Below are 19,983 nucleotides of genomic sequence, written 5' to 3'. Positions count from 1 at the left end.
TCAGAAGAGACTTACTGAAAACAAGAAACAAACAAAACAAAACTACATGCTAGATGGTGCCAGAAGATGCCTTTGGGAGGGTGGGGGTAGGGAGGAGGAAGGCGGTGAATGTAAGAAGAACAATGATTGCTAATGCCTCAAACTTGTTAAGGCATCTGCTAACATGTATCTCTGCTTTTACATGGGGGTCTGCTAATATGTATTTCTACTTCCACATGGAATCCTCAAATTTCACCATTCTGAAATAACAGAAAAAGGAACAGCCTGCCATTGATTTCATAGTATTATTTCTTTTAATCTGTACATTCTTTCAGTAAAAAAGGATGTCTATGTTTTGGTGTAGGTACTCTGACACATTTTAAAAATACAAGTATAAGATTAGATTATTCTAGCAACTCCCCTTTGTCTAATAATTAAGGTATAATAGACCAGCAAACAAAAACATATTTAAGATCTTTACAATCTTTCACCAAAGTCCTCCCAATCCCTTGCAGCCAGGGAAAACAAATGGACAGCATGCCCTAAAAAGCCAATAAACTAAAATTATTTGGACTGTAAAGGAGAAAGTTTCAGATCTACAGGGCCCCTGTGGAGAACACACTGCCAGCTGCTTCTCTCTTATAAGAGTGAGATTCTACCTGAGTGTCTTGTGGGTACTCTAGCAGCATGCATCATTTTTAACTCATCAGAAGGAGTTAAACAAAGGCAGCGGAATCACTAACTTAAAATTAGTATATCAATTATAATTGATTCTCCCACAACAAAAGTGTCACAAAGTGAATTTGATCACATGGCAGTTTACAACTCAGCCATTTAATCAATGAGAAAATAAAGTACAAAAATAATTGGTTTTAGCTGTAAGTAACTGAAATTAGGATTACTGTATTTGTATAACGTAATAGTAAATATTACTTTTGGATGGAAACTACTGAATAATTCAAAAGTAGATTCATAGATGCTAAAAAAGCTTAACAAACAGGACATATAACTATACTTACTATTATTTTCTTACAGTCATGACCTCTGCATAGCTCTGTGTAAGTGGAGTACTGAACATATATAATCCAGCTGCCAATAAATACTACTAGCCAAGAGATGAAGAGATACTTCATTCGCATATATGAGAAGCGAACCTGAAGATATAAAAGAAAAACATGAAGGTAATTAATTCAGGAATAGGCTGAACTGCTTCCATTGTCCTAACATGATTTGCCATTCAGTCTTTACAAAAACTCTGTATAAAATCCAGTCATCTTTTTTATTAATGTGTAGTATCCTTTTAGAACACTAAGTTCCAGGATCAAACAGAACTGGTGCTGGATGCCAGCTATCGGGGAAAAAGAAAGACTCTGATAATAGAAATTGGAAAAATGAGACCAAAGTTTACCAAATTGTAAAAAAATTGAAAATGCCAAATTTCTACTATTTCCACCTATGCCAGTCCACCTGGAAGAAGCATTTATTGTCAATTACTTAGAAGCGCCACTTCTGGAAAATCAGTTCCAACAGAGCAGAAACTAATGAAAGATATAACCTAATCCAGATGAAAAATAAATATGAAATCATCAGTATATAGAGGGTGGTGGTGTAGAAGGAAATAATTCCCATGTGTTTGAACACTTTCCATTACGTGGCTAATTAGTGGAATTCAAAGGAGGGTGATGGAAAGTTCCATGTATTATTCTGATCTCCAACTGTCTTCTACATTGCCAAATTTTCATTTTCTGGCTGCTTCCACCCCATCAACTACATGTTATCCCTTTGGACAAGGGAAGGTTGTTTGGGTTTTTAATGTATGAGGATGGGTTGCTGCTGTCCAGCTTAAAAAAACAAACAAGCAGGGATAGATGCTGATCTGGCCATTTGGCCATTTAGTTTTTTCTTCCTGACAATTTGGACTGCTCATGATCTGATTTTGCACTCAGGAACAGCAGAAAGTGTTGGAGAGAACAGAACAGCAGAGACCAGTCTTGGCAACATAAAGAGTGAGCATTCAGATTACGTAAATGTAAAATGCCTGTTCATTCTTCTTCCGCCACATGAAATCTGTGCTTTGTATAGAGAAACAGTGAGACTTGGCAGGCAGCAAGGAAAGGAGAGATGGGAAAGCAAAAGCATGGATATGAGAGGCAGTAAAGTACATAAAAGATTGTTTCTGAAGGTTCTTGTTCTTAAATCACAACCAGAGGCCTTTAAAGGTCCACCCACACCAAATATGAATACCAGTTTCAGCTGGAGATAGCAATTCCAGGAGAGAGAGCTCTGTAATATTGGATTGCTGTAAATGATAGTGTCTTTAAATTAAACCAGTCAAAGAGAATATACAAAATTGTTTAAGCATCTTAGCATAACATACTTCAATCTAAAATGCGATCTTACAAAGGAGAATAAAGACAGAATTTGCTGGAAATCTAAACAAAGTACACCGGTTCTCCACTTGTGAGGTACTCCCTTCTCTTCATATGTCATTATATAATCCCTGCATCTGTAACTTTCACTCCATGCATCTGAAGAAGTGGGTTTTTTACCCATGAAAGCTTATGCCCAAATAAATCTGTTAGTCTGTAAGGTGCCACTGGACTCCTTGTTTTTTTTTAAACAAAGTAGATTATCTTCTTTTTTTTTTTTAAATAAACATTAAAAAAAAAACCCTCTGCTTTTACTACTGTACTGATTTTACTTTAAATATCATTAGCTTTCATAATTATATTCCAACACACTTTTCCCTGAAGGAAAATAAAAATTGCCATGACATATTACTTTTGTTTTCCAGATATCTTCTAATTAGTGGTCTATTTAGTTTTATTTCTACTTGCTAGACACCTGGAAACAAGTATAAAAAGGAAGATTCTTTTGCCAAGAACCTCCTATTCTAAATAGAACATATATAGACAATGGATGTGATGCAACACAAAGCAATGTGAATGAGTGGTGGAATAGCATGTGTCTTATTTGTTCCACAGTTTTGGTTTAGGATGGGTTTTTTTGTTTTTGTTTGTATGTTTTTCTTGTGTCTATTTGTTAGCATTTGTCAGTTCACACCTCTTGAAATTATTGTTTCAGGCTGTCTGAACATGCAGGCAGTCATCAGTTACACTCAAGTCACATTTATAAGCTTTTCTTCAACGATAAGATCTAGAAATAGGGTGGATAAAAATCAATGATTTTTTTAATTAAAATATTTTTTATTTAAACTGAATTTTTAATTTAAATTAAATACATTTCTTTTAATATAAACCAATTTAAAATTAAATTAGCAATTATAACAACCTAAGTTAAGGCATAAATTTATTATAATCTATTAAAATAATTTAAATTAAATCAAAGTAGTACGTGTTTGCTACTGAGGTATTAGAGAAAGCCAAACTACTGAATTGGTAAATGTCACTGGCTACGCCCATGGAACAAGAGTTTGCTGCAGTGCTAAACCAGCTTTTAACAGAAGTAGCCTCTTCCTCAAAGGCAGACAAAATAGTGTCTTTGTTTCAATTTATTCAGCGCTCTTCAGTTCAATGACTAGTTCATTCAAAATAAAAAAACCAGTGCGAGTAGAAAAAGCAGGAAAGCTTGATTTCCTTTTCTAATCTATGAAAAATTAAAGCTGAACTTATCACGACTCTAGAAATGGGGACCCTGGGCAAAGGCCTGTAGTGCCTTACTCTGGCTCTGTTGTGATGGGAACTTGAAGAGGAACTAAGCATGGTCAGAATCGTGACCAAGGTAGGAGGCAGCATTTAGGCATTTAGGGCAGAAACAAAAACTATTTTACTCTGTTCCTACCTTCATTTATGCCTCTGCAAAGGCAAGTGTTACTTGGTACTTTTCTGTGGTGGCTGCTATTTTCCCCTCCAAATCTAAGATTTTAATTTTTAACACACACCTAAGTCTAACCCTTACGGTTGTGAAGAAAACCTTTAGAACATGAACCTAGTGTAAACCAATGAAGTGAAGTCTGCCCGAGTCCACAAACTCAGTAGATACTGCTCCTTTTCATCTCAATTGGGTGTTAGCTCTGAAGACTACTAAGAACAATTTAAATATCAATTTAGTTAAGTTTTGCCACTAAACAAAGTCCATAAGTAGGGTGACCAGAGGTCCTGTTTTTAAAGGGGGCAGTCCTATATTTAAGGCCTCCTACAGGTGTCCTTTTTCTTAAAAATGGGCAAATTGTCCCGTATTTTCTGTTTCCCCCCTCCCCTCCACATCAGTACTGGTAGGTCCTGCTGCTGGCTGGATCCCTGCTTGCCAGCTATCCACCCACCAGCGGTGAGTGGGAGGGGTCCAGTGGCCGACAATGGGGGTGCAAGGCTGGTGGCAGGGCAAAGTTGCAGTGTGCAGGGCCGGCCGCTCCCCCTGCTGGTCCATCAGTGCAGCCCCTGCTGAGTGCCGGCTCTCAGCCAGCAGGGCCTCACTCCCTGTCCCGTTTCCGACCAGCACTGACTGCATGCTGTGGCAGCCAATGAGTGAGGGCAGGTGCTGGTTACATGTCACCTCTACTGTCCACCATTTATGTGCTCCCCCTCTCACTGTCTGCTCCCTGCTTTGCCCCTTCATACACACACACACATATTCCTGCTGCTCCTCTATATCTCCCCCGGCTGGGTGCATCCTGCTCCCAGTGCTGTGTGGAGAACCAACCCCTGGTTGGAGTGCTCAGCTCACTGGCAGGTTCCTTCCTTCCACCACTTCTCTGCCTGTGCCAGTGCCCCAGGCAAGCCCAAGACACTATGGCCCGGGGTGCTGGCCAGGAGGAATCAAAGCCCCACATAGTGCCGGCATAGGGTAGCCTCTCTGCCCCTCAGCCAAGCTCTGGAGTGGTGGTGTGTGTGTGTCATGTCCAGCCTGTTCATGCCCTAAACCTGCAGGCTCCACAGCAGCCCTCAAGGCAGGGGCTTAGCACCTCTTCACCTGCCCCCTCCCACCCTGGGTCCTGCCCCCAGGGACAGCAGGGCTTCTCTGTCCCCTAGGCACCCTCTGCTGCTGAGCGACCTACCTGGCCGGGTTCGCTGAAGCTCCTGCGGTCAGGTTCCCTGGGCCCTGGTGCACAATGCAGCCTTAGGGCTTAACCCCTTCCTGCCCTCGCTGTAGCTGCAGGGGGGTGCAGGGACAGAAAGACAGGAGGTGGCCAGCAGCAGCCAACAGGAGGTATTAGCTGCCTTTCAACACTGTGCGGGCAGGAAGGGACGGGAGCTGCTTCCAGCCACAGGGAGGTGGGGGAAGAGATGAGTTCTGCAAAGACACGGGCCAGGTTATCCCTTCCCTTCCCCCTCCCCCTCCTGCGGCTGGAAACAGCTCCCATCCCTTCCCTCCCGCACAGAGCTGAAAGCTGGCCACGTTCTGGTGTGAACTCTGGCAGAAATCTGGGGTGGTGGCTGTGCATTTGACCTTGCGTGCCCTCCTCCAAATGTTGCCTCGGGAAAACACGGCACCAAGTACCAGGAAAGACGAGTCCGTCCAGGGGCCCAGGGTGGGTCGGGGACAGACGGACGGACGGACACACACACACACACACACACACCCATGTGAGAGAGGTGTATGGGTCACCTCTCCCCCTGCGACCCCATAAGTCTTAAAGATAAGAAGATAAATAAAAAGAATCAAACTAGAGAAGGGCGACAAAGGTGTGCCAAGATTACGGCGATCAACAGATGGCTCAGGCAGTGGTGCTATAAGGAGGGCTTTGGGATGTATGGCCACTGGGAAGCATTCATGGACAGAGGACTGTTCTCTCGGGATGGACTTCACCTGAGTAAGGAGGGAAATAGACTTCTAGGATGGAGGCTGGCACAACTGATTAAGAGAGCTTTAAACTAGGAATTTGGGGGAGATGGTTGGGAGATGTCCAGGTAATCTCCACGCTGGAATTTACCATTGAGAGGGAAGAAAACTAACTAAGAAAGGATACAGCCGTGGGTATATGAATGGACGTAAAGAGGAAGGGTAGTGTAGATACCGGTCTAATAGGTGATAATGGTGGTAGAATGTCTGTGCCTAATCGGGTAAAGAATGTCAGTGAAGCCGAATGGCAAAAATTAAGATGTTTGTACACTAATGCAAGGAGCCAAGATAACAAAATGGAGGAACTAGAGCTACTGGTGCAGGAAGTGAAACCAGATATTATAGGGATAACAGAAACATGGTGGAATAGTAGTCATGACTGGAGTACAGGTATTGAAGGGTATGTGCTGTTTAGGAAAGACAGAAATAAAGCCAAAGGTGGTGGAGTAGCACTGTATATCAATGATGAGGTAGACTGTAAAAAAATAAGAAGTGATGGAATGGATAAAACAGAATCAGTCTGGGCAAAAATCACATTGGGAAAGAAAGCTACTAGAGCCTCCCCTGGGATAGTGCTTGGGGTGTGCTACAGACCTCCGGGATCCAATTTGCATATGGATAGAGACCTTTAATGTTTTTAATGAAGTAAATACTAATGGGAATTGTGTGATCATGGGAGACTAACTTCCCTGATATAGACTGGAGGACAAGTACTAGTAATAATCATAGGGCTCAGATTTTCCTGGATGCGATAGCTGATGGATTCCTTCATCAAGTAGTTGAAACCAACAAGAGGGGTGCCATTTTAGATTTAGTTTTGGTGAGTAGTGAGGACCTCATAGAAGAAATGGTTACAGGGGACAACCTTGGTTCGAGTGATCATGAGCTAATTCATTTCAAACTAGATGGAAGGATAAACAAAAATAGATCTGGGACTAGGCTTTTTGATTTCAAAAGGGCTAACTTTAAAGAATTAAGGAAATTAGTTAGGGAAGTGGATTGGACTGAAGAACTTGTGGATCTAAAGGTGGAGGAGGCCTGGAATTTCTGCAACTTTGACTTGAAGTAACTATCAGAAGCCTGCATCCCAAGAAAAGGGGAAAAATTCATAGGCAGGAGGTGTAGACCAAGCTGGATGAGCAAGCATCTCAGAGAGGTGATTAAGAAAAAGCAGAAAGCCTACAAGGAGTGGAAGATGGGAGGGATTAGCAAGGAAAGCTACCTTATTGAGATCTGAACATGTAGGGATTAAGTCAGAAAGACCAAAAGCCATGTAGAGTTGGACTTTGCAAGGGGAATTAAAACCAATAGTAAAAGGTTCTACAGCTATATAAATAAGAAGAAAACAAAGAAAGAAGAAGTGGGACTGCTAAACATTGAGGATGGAGTGGAGGTTAAGGATAATCTAGTGTGGAAGTAGGCATGGCCCAATATCTAAACAAATACTTTTCCTCAGTCTTTAATTAAGCTAATGTTCTTATGTTCTTATGTTCTAATGCGGATCTTAGGGATAATGGTAGGATGACAAATGGGAATGAGGATATGGAGGTAGAGATTACCACATCTGAGGTAGAAGCCAAATTTGAACAGCTTAATGGGACTAAATCAGGGGGCCCAGATAATCTTCATCCAAGAATATTAAAGGAACTGGCACATGAAATTGCAAGCCCATTAGCAAGAATTTTTAATTAATCTGTAAACTCAGGGGTTGTACCGTATGACCGGAGAATTGCTAACATAGTTCCTATTTTTAAGAAAGGGAAAAAATGTGATCCAGGTAACTATAGGCCTGTAGTATGCAAGGTCTTGGAAAAAATTTTGAAGGAGAAAGTAGTTAAGGACATTGAGGTTAATGGTAATTGGGACAAAATACAACATGGTTTTACAAAAGGTAGATCGTGCCAAACCAACCTGATCTTCTTTGAGAAGGTAACAGATTTTTTAGACAAAGGAAATGCAGTGGATCTAATTTACCTCGATTTCAGTAAGGCATTTAATACGGTTCCACATGGGGAATTATTAGCTAAATTGGAAAAAATGGGGATCAATATGAAAATTGAAAGGTGGATAAGGAACTGGTAAAGGGGAGACTACAACGGGTCATACTGAAAGGTGAACTGTCAGGCTGGAAGGAGGTTACTAGTGGAGTTCCTCAGGGATCGGTTTTGGGACCAAGCTTGTTTAATCTTTTTATTACTGACCTTGGCACAAAAAGTGGGAATGTGCTAATAAAGTTTGCGGATGACACAAAGCTGGGAGGTATTGCTAATACAGAGAAGGACCAGGATATCATACAGGAAGATCTGGATGACCTTGTAAACTGGAGTAATAGTAATAGGATGACATTTAAGAGTGAAAAGTGCAAGGTCATGCATTTGGGGATTAATAACAAGAATTTTTGTTATAAATTGGGGACGCATCAGTTGGAAGTAATAGAGGAGAAGAAGGACCTCAGAGTATTGGTTGATCACAGGATGACTATGAGCCGCCAATGTGATATGGCCGTTAAAAAAGCTAATGCGGTCTTGGGATGCATCAAGCGAGGTATTTTCAGTGAAGATAAGGAGGTGTTAGTACTGTTATACAAGGCACTGGTGAGACCTCATCTGGAAGATTGTGTGCAGTTCTGGCCTCCCATGTTTAAGAAGGATGAATTCAAACTGGAACAGGTACAGAGAAGGGCTACTAGGATGATCGGAGGAATGGAAAACTTGTCTTATGAAAGGAGATTCAAAGAGCTTGGCTTGTTTAGCCTAACCAAAAGAAGGCTGAGGGGAGATATGATTGCTCTTTATAAATATATCAGAGGGATAAACATCAGGGAGGGAGAGGAATTGTTTAAGCTTAGTACCAATGTGGACACAAGAACAAATGGATGTAAACTGGACATTAGAAAATTTAGACTTGAAATCAGACGAAGGTTTCTAACCATTAGAGGAGTGATGTTCTGGAACAGCCTTCCAAGGGGAGTAGTGGGGTCAAAAGGCATATCTTGCTTCAATACTAAGCTTGATAAGTTTATGGAGGGGATGATATGATGGGATAGCCTAAATTTTGGTAATTAATTGATCTTTGATTATTAGCGGTAAATATGCCCAATGGCCTGTGATGGGATGTTAGATGGGGTGGGATCTGAGTTACTACAGAGAATTCTTTCCTGGATGCTGGCTGGTGAGTCTTGCCCACATGCTCAGGGTTTAGCTGATTGCCATATTTGGGCTCTGGAAGGAATTTTCCTCCAGGGCAGATTGGCAGAGGCCCTGGAGGTTTTTCGCCTTCCTCTGCAGCGTGGGGCATGGGTTACTTGCTGGAGGATTCTCTGCACCTTGAGGTCTTTAAACCACAATTTGAGGACTTCAATAACTCAGACATAGGTTAGGGGTTTGTTACAGGAGTGGATGGGTGAGATACTGTGGCCTGCATTGTGCAGGTCAGACTAGATGATCATAATGGTCCCTTCTGACCTTAAAGTCTATGAGAACTACCGGTATGCCATATTTCTTTTTAGCAGGGATGTCAATTTGAACATTTGTACTGCATAATTCTGATTGATTGCCGTTCAGCTTGCTTGAATATGAGTAATTTTACCAGGTGTCCCATATTCAGCATAGGGAAATATGGTCACCCTATCCATAAGAAGGAATAATGCCAAACATTATGAAGCTGTTGTTATGGGTTCGATTAAATCTCATTGACACTGATGGGTGTGAACACACCTTTCATTTAAAATAGTTATAAGAGACAATTACGGAGACCCACCTACAACAAGACATAATAGAGCTGGACCTTCCTGCCTGGCCCTTGAGCTCCCTGCCGGGGAGGCAAGCCCCCAGCCCCTCCCCTGCTGTTCCCCCTCCCCCGCAGGCTCAGCTCGCCGGGCCGCCAGCACTCTGGCTGGCGGGGCTGCGAGCTCCTGCCGGGCAGCGCAGTGGCATGGCTGGCTCCAGCTGGGCGGTGCGGCTGCCAGTCCTGGTGCTCTGAGCAGCATGGTAAGGGGCAGGTGATCCTGGGGGAGCAGTCAGGGGACAAGGAGCGGTTGGAAGGGGTGCAAGTCCCAGGGGGCCTGTCAGGGGGTGGGGGTGGGGGTGTGGATAGGGGTCAGAGCAGTCAGGAGACAGAGAGCAGGGGGGGGTTGGATAGTGGGTGGGGTCCCGGGAGGGTGGTTAGGGGACAAGGAGCGGGGGGCGGGGAGGGTTGGATGGTCAGGAGTTCTGAGAGGGACAGTCAGGGGGCAGGAAGTGGAAGGGGGCGGACAGGGGGTAGAGGCCAGGCTGTTTGGTGAGGCACAGCCTTCCCTACCCGGCCCTCCATACAGTTTAGGAATGTGTGGCCCTCAAGCCAAAAAGTTTGCCCACCCCGTAATAGAGTATGCCCAGAAATTCGGACTGCTAGGTGGAGGGGCTTTTCTGAGTATTGTTTGGGTAAAAGAGAATGTGTGTATACTCCAGAGAGACGCAAGAGACTGGGGCTTTGTCTACACTTGCAAGTTAGAATGCATTAAATCAGCCCCTGGCACCCTAACTCCTGAGGTGTCCACACTGGCAAAGCACTTAGAACGGCTGGACTCCACAGCTGGAGCACCCCTGGTAATCCATCTCTACAAGAAGCATAGAGCTTTCTGCTCCCAGCTGAAGCGCCGGGGTGTCAGCGTGGACTACGAAGTCAAGTGGCCACTCTCATCATTGTTTTGAACTGGGCTGCAGGCATGCGGACATCCCCTGTTTCTGACAGCCGGCATGCTTATCTGCTCCGGGACGTGTGTGTGTCTATATATGCAGGGCCAGCTCTAGGATTTTTGCTGCCCCAAGCAAAAACAATTTTGGCCGCCCCCCCCCCCCCGTTTTTTTCTTACCCCACCCCCGGCCCCGCCTCAACTCCGCCCCTTCCCCAAATCCCCAGCCCTGCCTCCTCCCCCCAGGCTCTCAAGCCTAGGAGGGAGGGAGGGATGGAGGAGGAGAAGCGGCACGCGCGCCGCGGCCACTCAGTCTTCCCCTCTCTCCCATGCTCTCAAACCTAGGAGGGAGAGTGAGCAGGGAGAGCCATGCCGCCCCTAAAAATGTGCCACCCCAAGCACCAGCTTGTTTTGCTGGTGCCTAGAGCCGACCCTGTATATATGTGAGAAAGAGAAAGATGGGGGTGGCGGTTGATGTCAGGGTTTCCCCCTTCCTCCTGCAGCTGTCTGAACTTACAAGACAGCATGCTGACACACTCTCTTCCCCCCAAAACACACTGTCTCGCTCCCCACATACACACAACACACTCCCTGTCACAACAGCTTGCAGTCATTAAAGATCCCAGGGAACACAAATTATAGATTGTTATCCAAAGTGTTCTACCCAAATTCTAGTTTCCCAGTTACATTCTGCTGACTTATTTCTCCCTGAAATTCCAATCTGATGCAGTCTTGTTCACCTGGTATCCTACAGTTACATAAGTGTCAAGAACAGACGTCTGCTGCTTTCATTCATAACCATGACATTTTGCCACTGAAGCTGTGCGATCAGCTAAGCAACACTGGATATGCCACAATAGTGACATATTCTGCAAGTGTCCAAATCATGGTCCCCATTTCCTTCTTTCAGAGTAACAGCTCCAGAGAAGCAGCTCAATAATTATGTCTCCAAGATTCCATCTGGTGTTGCTTATTTGGCTCCAATAGATGATTTTTTCCCCTTTAACACATATAGTTTTCTAGAAAACTCAATAGTATCAAAGGAACAGTTATAAACAGACAGGAACACTGTGATTTCCACACACACTTTCAAAATGTAGGTACTACATTCCTTAACAATACTAGAAGCCATACATTTCAGCCGCTACCCACGAAGTGGTCACTCTTGCAAGACTTCATCTACATTCCCCCCGCCCCCACCTCTCTCCATAGTATCTTGCATCAGACTTCAGTGTATGCATCCCCTCAGGTACTTTGATACACTCCATAAAGTTCTAAAGATTGTTAGGGAACATATTTTGACACCCATGTACATTTGTCAGCAGTTGGTGTAAGGAAGTATCGGGTCCTAAAAAGGAGCAGGAATGCAAGATATAGTGCAGAAACCCTTCTCATAATGTCACCTCTCCTGTCATTTGGGTAAGTGTCAGGCCTTAGTTTTGCATTCTGCTAATATCACTTTTCCATGAAAGCAACTGTTGTAGCAACCACAAGGATTTTTTGACATAATGAATGGAAAAGTAGGTGATTGTGTGATTGTGAATGGAGAGGGAAGGTGTCCCACAAGATATTGGATAAAATTGTCAAAAGAACCTAAATGACTCAGGCCATGTCTTCACTACAAACTTAAGTCAATTCAACTTATTTCAACGTAAAGCAGCTGCAGTACGTATATCGCTTGTACATACTTGGCTGCTTGCATCAGTGTTGCATGTACTCACCAGGAGTGCTTATTTTAATGCAATGTATGGTGCGCTGCAGATAAGTATCCCAGTATGACACTAGCTACTGGCAGGCATGCTGCCTTTTGGGAAATTTTCAAAATGTATTGTGGAGTAGAGAAGAGTATCACACACAGGTGACAGGGAGCAAGGGGTCAAGTTCACAACTTGCAACTTTCTCCCTCCCATAATGCCATTCATATCCCATAATTTTCATGCCTTTTTAAAAAAAAAAAAAAATCCACTAGGGTTACCATACGTCCTCTTTTTCCCGGACATGTCCGGCTTTTCGGCAGTCAAACCCCCGTCCGGGGGGAATTGCCAAAAAGCCGAACATGTCCGGGAAAATGGCGGCTCTGCTCCTCCCCAACTCTTCGGCTCTGTTTAAGAGCCGGGCTGCCCGAGAGCTACCGGCTTCGGGCAGCCCCCGTGCCTCCGGACCCTGTGCCCCCAGCCAGGCACTTCCCCTCCCGGGCTCCGGCGGCGCAGGGTCTGGAGGCACGGGGGTTGCCCGAAGCCAGTAGCGCTGGGGCAGCCCGGCTCTTAAACAGAGCCGAAGAGGAGCAGAGCCTCCAGCCGCGGTGGCTCTGCTCCTGTTCGGCTCTGTGTAACTTACACAGTGTAAGTTACGCAGAGCCGCCGGAGCCCTGGAGGGGAAGTGCCCGGCTGGGGGCGTAGGGTCCGGAGGCATAGGGGCTGCCCAAAGCCCGAGCAGCTACCAGCTTCACGGTTTGCTGGGCAGCCTCCAGACCCTGCGCCCCTGGCTGGGCGCTTCCCCTCCCGGGCTCCAGCTGCGCTGGGGAAGCGCCGGCCAGAGGCGCAGGGTCTGGGGGCTGCCCGGCAAACTGTGAAGCCGGTAGCGCTCAGGCAGCCCTTTCCCCCTGGCTGGGAGTGGGAGGGAGGAGGGGGCGGAGTTAGGGTGTGGAAGGGGCGGAGTTGGGGCGGGACTAGGGGTGGGGGAATGGGCGGGGCCAGGGCCCGTGGAGGGTCCTCTTTTTTTATTTATGAGATATGGTAACCCTAAATCCACAAACCCAGGTGGGCACGAACCGTTTCACAGTCTGTAATCTCTTACAGACTTCTTCAGTATTGTCACAAATGTTGCAAACACCGGACAAACAATCCTCCAATATTTGCAGAGCTGCAGGATAGATTGCTGAGGGACACAGTGAAAAAACAATTCAAGGTAGTTGGTAGCATTCACAGAGCAGTTTCAGACAGTCAAGGAACAGTCCTGAGCTTGAGAAATGAACACTGACTGGTGGTATTGGACAGTAATTCAATCGACGAACAGTGGCTGCTTTGAAACGACGAGCAGTGGCTGCAGAACTTCTCGCTGCAAATGGCCACGTTCCTGGATCTGTGTGCTGACCTTGCCCCAACTCACCAGCACAGAGACACCGTAATGAAAGCTATTGTGACATCATTGACATAAACTGGGACGGTACAGATCATTGTTGCAACCACTGTTATATGTTTGCAGCAAGTATTGTACAAAGGTTGTCGTGTGAGGTGTTTATAAAGAGGTTATGATTTGCTAGTTATAATTATGCTATCTGCATGTGTGAACCATTTTGTAGTTGAAGTTATGAATATTGACTATGAACTTGTATCTCGATGTGTTTTGAGTCTGAGGCCTTGGCTACACTGGCGCTGTACAGCGCTGCAACTTGCTGCGCTCAGGGGTGTGAAAAAACACCTCCCTGAGCGCAGCGAGTACAGTGCTGTGAAGCGCCAGTGTAATCAGAGCCTGCAGCGCTGCACGCTCGCTCGCAGCGCTGCAAGCTATTCCCCTCAGAGAGGTGGAGTACATACAGTGCTGCGAAGGAGCTCTCACAGTGCTGGCGGCGCGACTACACTCGTGCTTCACAGCGCTGCTGTGGCAGTGCTGCTGCGGCAGCGCTGGGAAGTCCCAAGTGTAGCCAAGGCCTAAGTAGCCTCAATGAAGCACTTGGTCAGCTTCTTGAGAAGGGACTATTCTCAGTAAGTGCCCAATCAAGAAACACTTTAACTGACAATGGACTTTGGGAGACGCCAATCCACATCTGAGCTTTCCTGGGAACGTTCAAACTAACGTAAACAATGGCGTCAGCCTGTAAAGAACTGAGTCATGCATGGACATGTTACTTGCCCATGTGACTCCAAACTCTATCTTGCTGCTGTGATTTCCACAGTAAGAACATAGGATGGCACAGGATATAAAAGGCCCTGGAAAACCCTCCATTTTGTCTTAAATCCTGCTTCTTGCTTCTGGAGGAACTTTGCTGCAAACTGAAGCTCTGAACAAAGGACTGAATGACCCATCCCAGCTGTGGATGTACTCCAGAGACTTGATTTGTGCCTGCAGTTTATTTCATCACTGCTACAAGCCTAAACCAAGAACTTTGACATAACTCTATGTAATTGATTCCATTTAACCAATTCTAGCTCTCATCTATATCTTTTTCCTTTTATGAATAAACCTTTAGATCAGGGGTCAGCAACCTACGGCACGCGTGCCAAACACGGCACGCAAGCCAATTTTGACTGGCATGCTGCTGCCTGCTGCGGTCCCGGCCCCCAGCCCCACTCAGCCCCCCCGCCCCCCGCTCTCCCCTGTGGAGGCAGGAGGCAGAAGCTTGGTCCTGCGGCAGCCAAGCTTTCCCTCTCCCCCACTTCTTCCCCCAGTGTGGTGCTTTCCTGCCCCTCCTCCTCTTCTTCCCTACGTCGATCAGCTGATGGCCCTTGCAAGGGGGAGGGGGACGAGTGGCAGCGTGCTCGCTGCTCTGTAGAGGAGACAGAGAAGAGGTAGGGACGGGACCTTGGCAAAGGGGGTAGAACAGGGCATATCCCTTCCAGCCCCCTGCCATGAGCCGCTCAGGGCAGGGGGCTGGGAGCATCCTCACGAGCCAAGCACCCCAGCCCTCTGCCCTGAACCCCCCCCCCACACACACACACAGCCTTCTGCCCTGCACCTCCACACACCCCCAGCACTCTGCCCTGACCCCTGAACCCCACACACACCCAGCCTTCTGCCCTGCACCTCCACACACCCCCAGCACTCTGCCCTGACCCCTGAACCCCCCACACACCCAGCCATCTGCCCTGCACCCCCGCAGCCCCCATCCCTCTGCCCTCACCCCTGAACCCCCGCACACACCCAGCCTTCTGCCCTGCACCCCCACACACATCCCCAGCCCTCTGCCCTGACCCCTGAACCTCCCCACCAGGTCTGGGGTCCGGCTGCCGGCCCCTTGCCAGCTGGCATCCTGGCCGCAGGACCCGCTCAGATCGCTGCTGTCCTAGGTGAACAGAACCCCAGGCTGGCAGCGGGCTGAGCAGGCTGGCGGCGTAAGATCAGCATTTTAATTTAATTTTAAATGAAGCTTCTTAAACATTTTGAAAACCTGGTTTACTTTACATACAACAATAATTTAGTTATATAATATAGACTTATAGAGCGAGACCTTCTAAAAACCGTTAAAATGTATTACCGGCACGCGAAACCTTAAATTAAAGTGAATAAATGAAGACTCGGCACACCACTTCTGAAAGGTTGCCTACCCCTGCTTTAGATTCTAAAGGATTAGCAACAGCGTGATTTGTGGGTAAGATCTGATTTGTATATTGACCTGGGTCTGGGGCTTAGTCCTTTGGGATCGGGAGAACCTTTTTTCTTTTACTGGGTACTGGGGTATTTCATAACCATTCGTCCCCATAATGAGTGGCACTGGTGGTGATACTGGGAAACTGGCGTGTCTAAGGGAATTGCTTGTATGACTTATTGTTAGCCAGTGGGGTAAAACCAAAGTCCTCTCTGTCTGGCTGGTTTGGTGTGCCTTAGAAGTGGAAAAAACCCAGCCTTGGGCTGTAACTGCCCTGGCTCTAAGCAATTTGTCCTGAATTGATACTCTCAGAAGTGTCCCACCAAAGGCAGCATCGTTACAACTACATTGATAGCGAAGAAGTGAGTGATGATCACGCCATGGAAGCTTGCCACACTGCATTGCTACCAACCAGTGGGAAATCATTTTGTGGTTGGAAAATCCAGTGAGGGCCATTGTCATGCAAGTGTGTAGGGCCATTAATAGTCTCCTGCTACACAGGGACTGTGAATCTTGGCAATGTGCAGGACATAGTAGATGGATTTGCAGAAATGGGATTCCTGAATGGCAGTGAAGCTATAGATTGCACACACATCCCTATTTTGGCACCAGCCACCTTGCCACAGAGTACATCAATAGAAAGGGCTACTTTCTATGGTTATGCAAGTGTTGATGGATTACTAGGGATGCTTCACTGACATCAGTGTGGGCTAGTCAGATAAGCTGCACTGCTCACATCTTTAAGAACACTAGACAGCTCACAAAGCTGCAAGCAGAGACATTCTTCCCGACCAGCAGATTACCAATGGTGATGTTGGAATGCCACTAGTGATCTTGGGGAACCTTGCCTATCCCTTTTTCCCCTGTGTATGAAGCCATACACTGGCCACCTTGACACCATCAGAGAAAGATTCAACTACTGGCTCAGCAGGCACAGAATGACAGTTGAATATGCTTTCGGTAGATGGCATGGATGCTAGCATTGTTTGCTCACAAGCCTGGATCTCAGTGGGAAAAATATTCCAATGGTAATAGCTGCCCGCTGCATCCTTTATAATATCAGTGAGGCAAAGGAGGAAAAGTTGACACCAGGATGGAGGATAGAGGTGGAGCAGCTGTCTTTGACTTGTAGGAGCAAAACAATGAAAAGTGTATACCTTTGTCTTGCTAATTTGGGGTTGGGTCCGGTGCTATCTTTACATTTAAACACTAAGGAAAAATGCATTCACACACTCACCCAAGGCTCTTTCCCCTTCATTGACTCTGTGCTCAGCTGGGGGGACTCACTAGATTGTGGTGCAGTCTCAAAAACAGGTCCTGGCTGGTGGCATAGCTGGACCTCCCTGCTGTGTGTTCCCCCCCCACCCCTCCTCCTTGCTATTCACAGCAGGGTTCTGTGTCTCAAGCTCCTCAGAGGTATCTAGAGTGGTCTAAGGGGTGCTAATGGAGTATCCACCAATTATGGCATGCAGCTTGGTGTTTAAAAAAAAAGGGTAAGTCTGCAGCTTAGCATCAGACTGATTGTTGGCCTCTCTGGCCTTATGGTATGCATGCTGCAGTTCCTTCGCTTTTACATGGCACTGCTGCTGATCCCTATCGTATCCCTTTGCCTGCATTCTCTGTGCAATCTTTTCATAGATGTCCACATTTCCATGGCTAATCCATAGCCGTGCCCCATACAGTCTCTTCTCCCCACAGGCCCAGGAGATCCAACGCCTCCAATCTACTCCACAAAGAAGCATGTCTAGTGCATGGAGTCAACATGGTCAGTTGGCAATGGCATGAAACAAGAGACTGCTTGTGTGCTCACAAAGCTGGGCAATCAGGAAAAAGCATTTTAAAAATACACAGAAGTTCTAAAGGAGGGTAGCTTCTGGTCTATGTGGCCCCTGGGCAGCAGAGACCACAATTGTGAGCAGAGTGGTCAGTGTCAGGCATTGGGGACAGCTGCTAGAGGACTGTTAGGGACGACATAGGTCATGCAGCATCTATACTTGCACTGCATCAACCTCAGTAGATCAACCATGGCTCAACACTATTCAATTAGATGGTTTTATTGAGTCACTGTAATGTGGTGCTTACATTGGCTGGAGACAAATTTGAGTGTAGACGCACGCACATATAGGCTGATGTAAGGCAACTTACATTGACCTAACGGTGTAGCATAGACCCAGCTTTTGGAGTCTAAATCCCATTTTCAAAAGTGACTTAGATGCTTTTGAAAATGTTACCCAATCTCTATTAGGATGTGACCACACTATCAGAATGTTTGAGAACTCTTGCACTACACATTTTTTTAATAATTATTTTGTAAATCTTGATGGCACTAACCAAAGAAAGCTTCTTGGTTGGCCCAGACAGGTGGAGTTTTCAAACACTGCATAATGCAACAAGTTAAATAGAAAAGCAATAATGCACCTGTAAGCATTGCAACAGTCCTAATGCCATGAGATAAGATTTAAACTCCTAAAGTACATTAACACTTTACACTATCACTGTAGCACCTTAGCAACTCACAAACATTAATGAGTTTATACTTGCAACATCTGTGTTGTAAGGAAATATTAACACCTCCATTTTACAGATAGGAAAATAGGCATAGAGAGATTTAGGGATTTGCCCAGATCACACAGGAAGTGTGTGGCGGAGCAAGGACCTAAATTCAGATCTCATGAATCCCAGTCTAGTACTTGAATTGCAACACCGTCTGTCCTCTCACCTTCTGCTATCCAGATATGAAAGTATCATTCTTATTTTTAATATCCATGTCTCCCTATCTATTCCGCTTAGATTTGTTTGAGTCTTCCAAGAAAACTGACCGACACCTGGCTGCATCCAAAAATCCAAAGCTTCAATATAAGTAAGAAGTATAACTTGCCATGAATAAAACATTAAGTATATTTGGGAAAAATAAATTGGCAACTCTGAGTCCAAGTAGCCATCTTGTTGAAGAAATGTCACTTGTGACAACACCTGTGTGACAGACTGCTGTAAGAAACTAAATAAAATGGTCAGGCTGCTTTAATGATGTTTTAACAATCAAAACTTGTTTCTACAAAACATTTCATTTTTAAGTTATTGGAAATGTTACACTCTGAAACTTGCTTAGAGTTGTGCTTTTTGTTCCTAAACTGCCAGTGTTGCAAATTAAGTCACTTCAACAGGACGGTCACCCATGAAATATGCTTTATTTATTATGAGAACCATTTCTTACCCTTTAGACTTTTAGATTGCTGGAGAGAATAAAATGAGTGCAGTTTTCCTTTAAATACAAAGAGAATATTTACCTAGAAACGATAATCACAGTTGTTAAAAAATATAAACACTTTTTCAAAGTATGTGTAACTACTGGCTTCTCTGAAATTTTCTATGAAAGGGTAAGTACCATGGTTTATAGTAACTGAACTTAAACTTTTGCTTATGATGCTTGAAAAATATTACTGAAATTTTTTAAAACTGTTCTGGGGTTCTGTGGATGCTCATCCTGTAGTTTAACAAGATATTACACACCTTTAATATACATTTTGGAAAGGAACATGAAATAAGATTAACCAAATCAACTCGTACTAAAGAAAGCTGACTTTTAAAGATTCAGGTAGCCTAGAACAACTCGAATACTTGAGACTCCTTTTACTTACACCTAGTTTCTCTCCCTCTCTGATTCCTCAAATAACTATTTAGAGAAAACTGCAACTTACAACAGAAGAATTATATAGGAACACCAGAATTATCAAATCAGATCAGAAAAATAGTCCATCTAGTTGAGTAGACAGCACTGACAGTGTACCAGACACTTCAAAGAAAGGTGCAAGAAACCTCATAATGGAATTATCCATACAGGAAAGATTTTAATTCTATAATCCAAATAAAGGGGTATAGTATCATGGGTCTATGGTTCAGATCAGGGGTCGGCAACCTTTCAGAAGTGGTATGCCGAGTCTTCATTTATTCACTCTAATTTAAGGTTTCGTGACAATAATACATTTTAACATTTTTAGAAGGTCTCTTTCTACAAGTCTATATTATGTAACTAAACTATTGTTGTATGTAAAGTAAATAAGGTTTTTAAAATGTTTAAGAAGCTTAATTTAAAATGAAATTAAAATGCAGAGCCCCCCCGGACTGGTGGGCAGGACCCGGGCAGTGTGAATGCCACTCAAAATCAGCTCGCGTGCCATAGGTTGCCTACCCCTGGTTCAGATCATATATTTTCTCTAAGCAAGAAGAG

The 19,983-nt window shown here is 45.0% G+C and overlaps 1 protein-coding gene across 2 annotated transcripts in view; it reads right to left on the bottom strand.

Moving 5' to 3' along the window:
- DIPK1A (divergent protein kinase domain 1A) overlaps positions 1 to 19,983 on the bottom strand; it is a 66,299-nt gene that overhangs the window by 9,424 nt on the left and 36,892 nt on the right. For both annotated transcript variants that reach the window (XM_054038169.1, XM_054038168.1), the window contains one exon: positions 999 to 1,133. In XM_054038169.1, coding sequence (XP_053894144.1) covers positions 999 to 1,118 — 120 coding nt within the window. In that variant the 5' untranslated portion in view covers positions 1,119 to 1,133. The remainder of the gene's footprint in view (positions 1 to 998; positions 1,134 to 19,983) is intronic.

This window comes from Malaclemys terrapin, chromosome 8, assembly GCF_027887155.1.
Source record: "Malaclemys terrapin pileata isolate rMalTer1 chromosome 8, rMalTer1.hap1, whole genome shotgun sequence".
Classification (NCBI taxonomy): Eukaryota; Metazoa; Chordata; order Testudines; family Emydidae; genus Malaclemys; species Malaclemys terrapin.
Note: the sequence above shows the minus strand (reverse complement) of the source record. Positions and strands in the feature narration are given on the sequence as shown.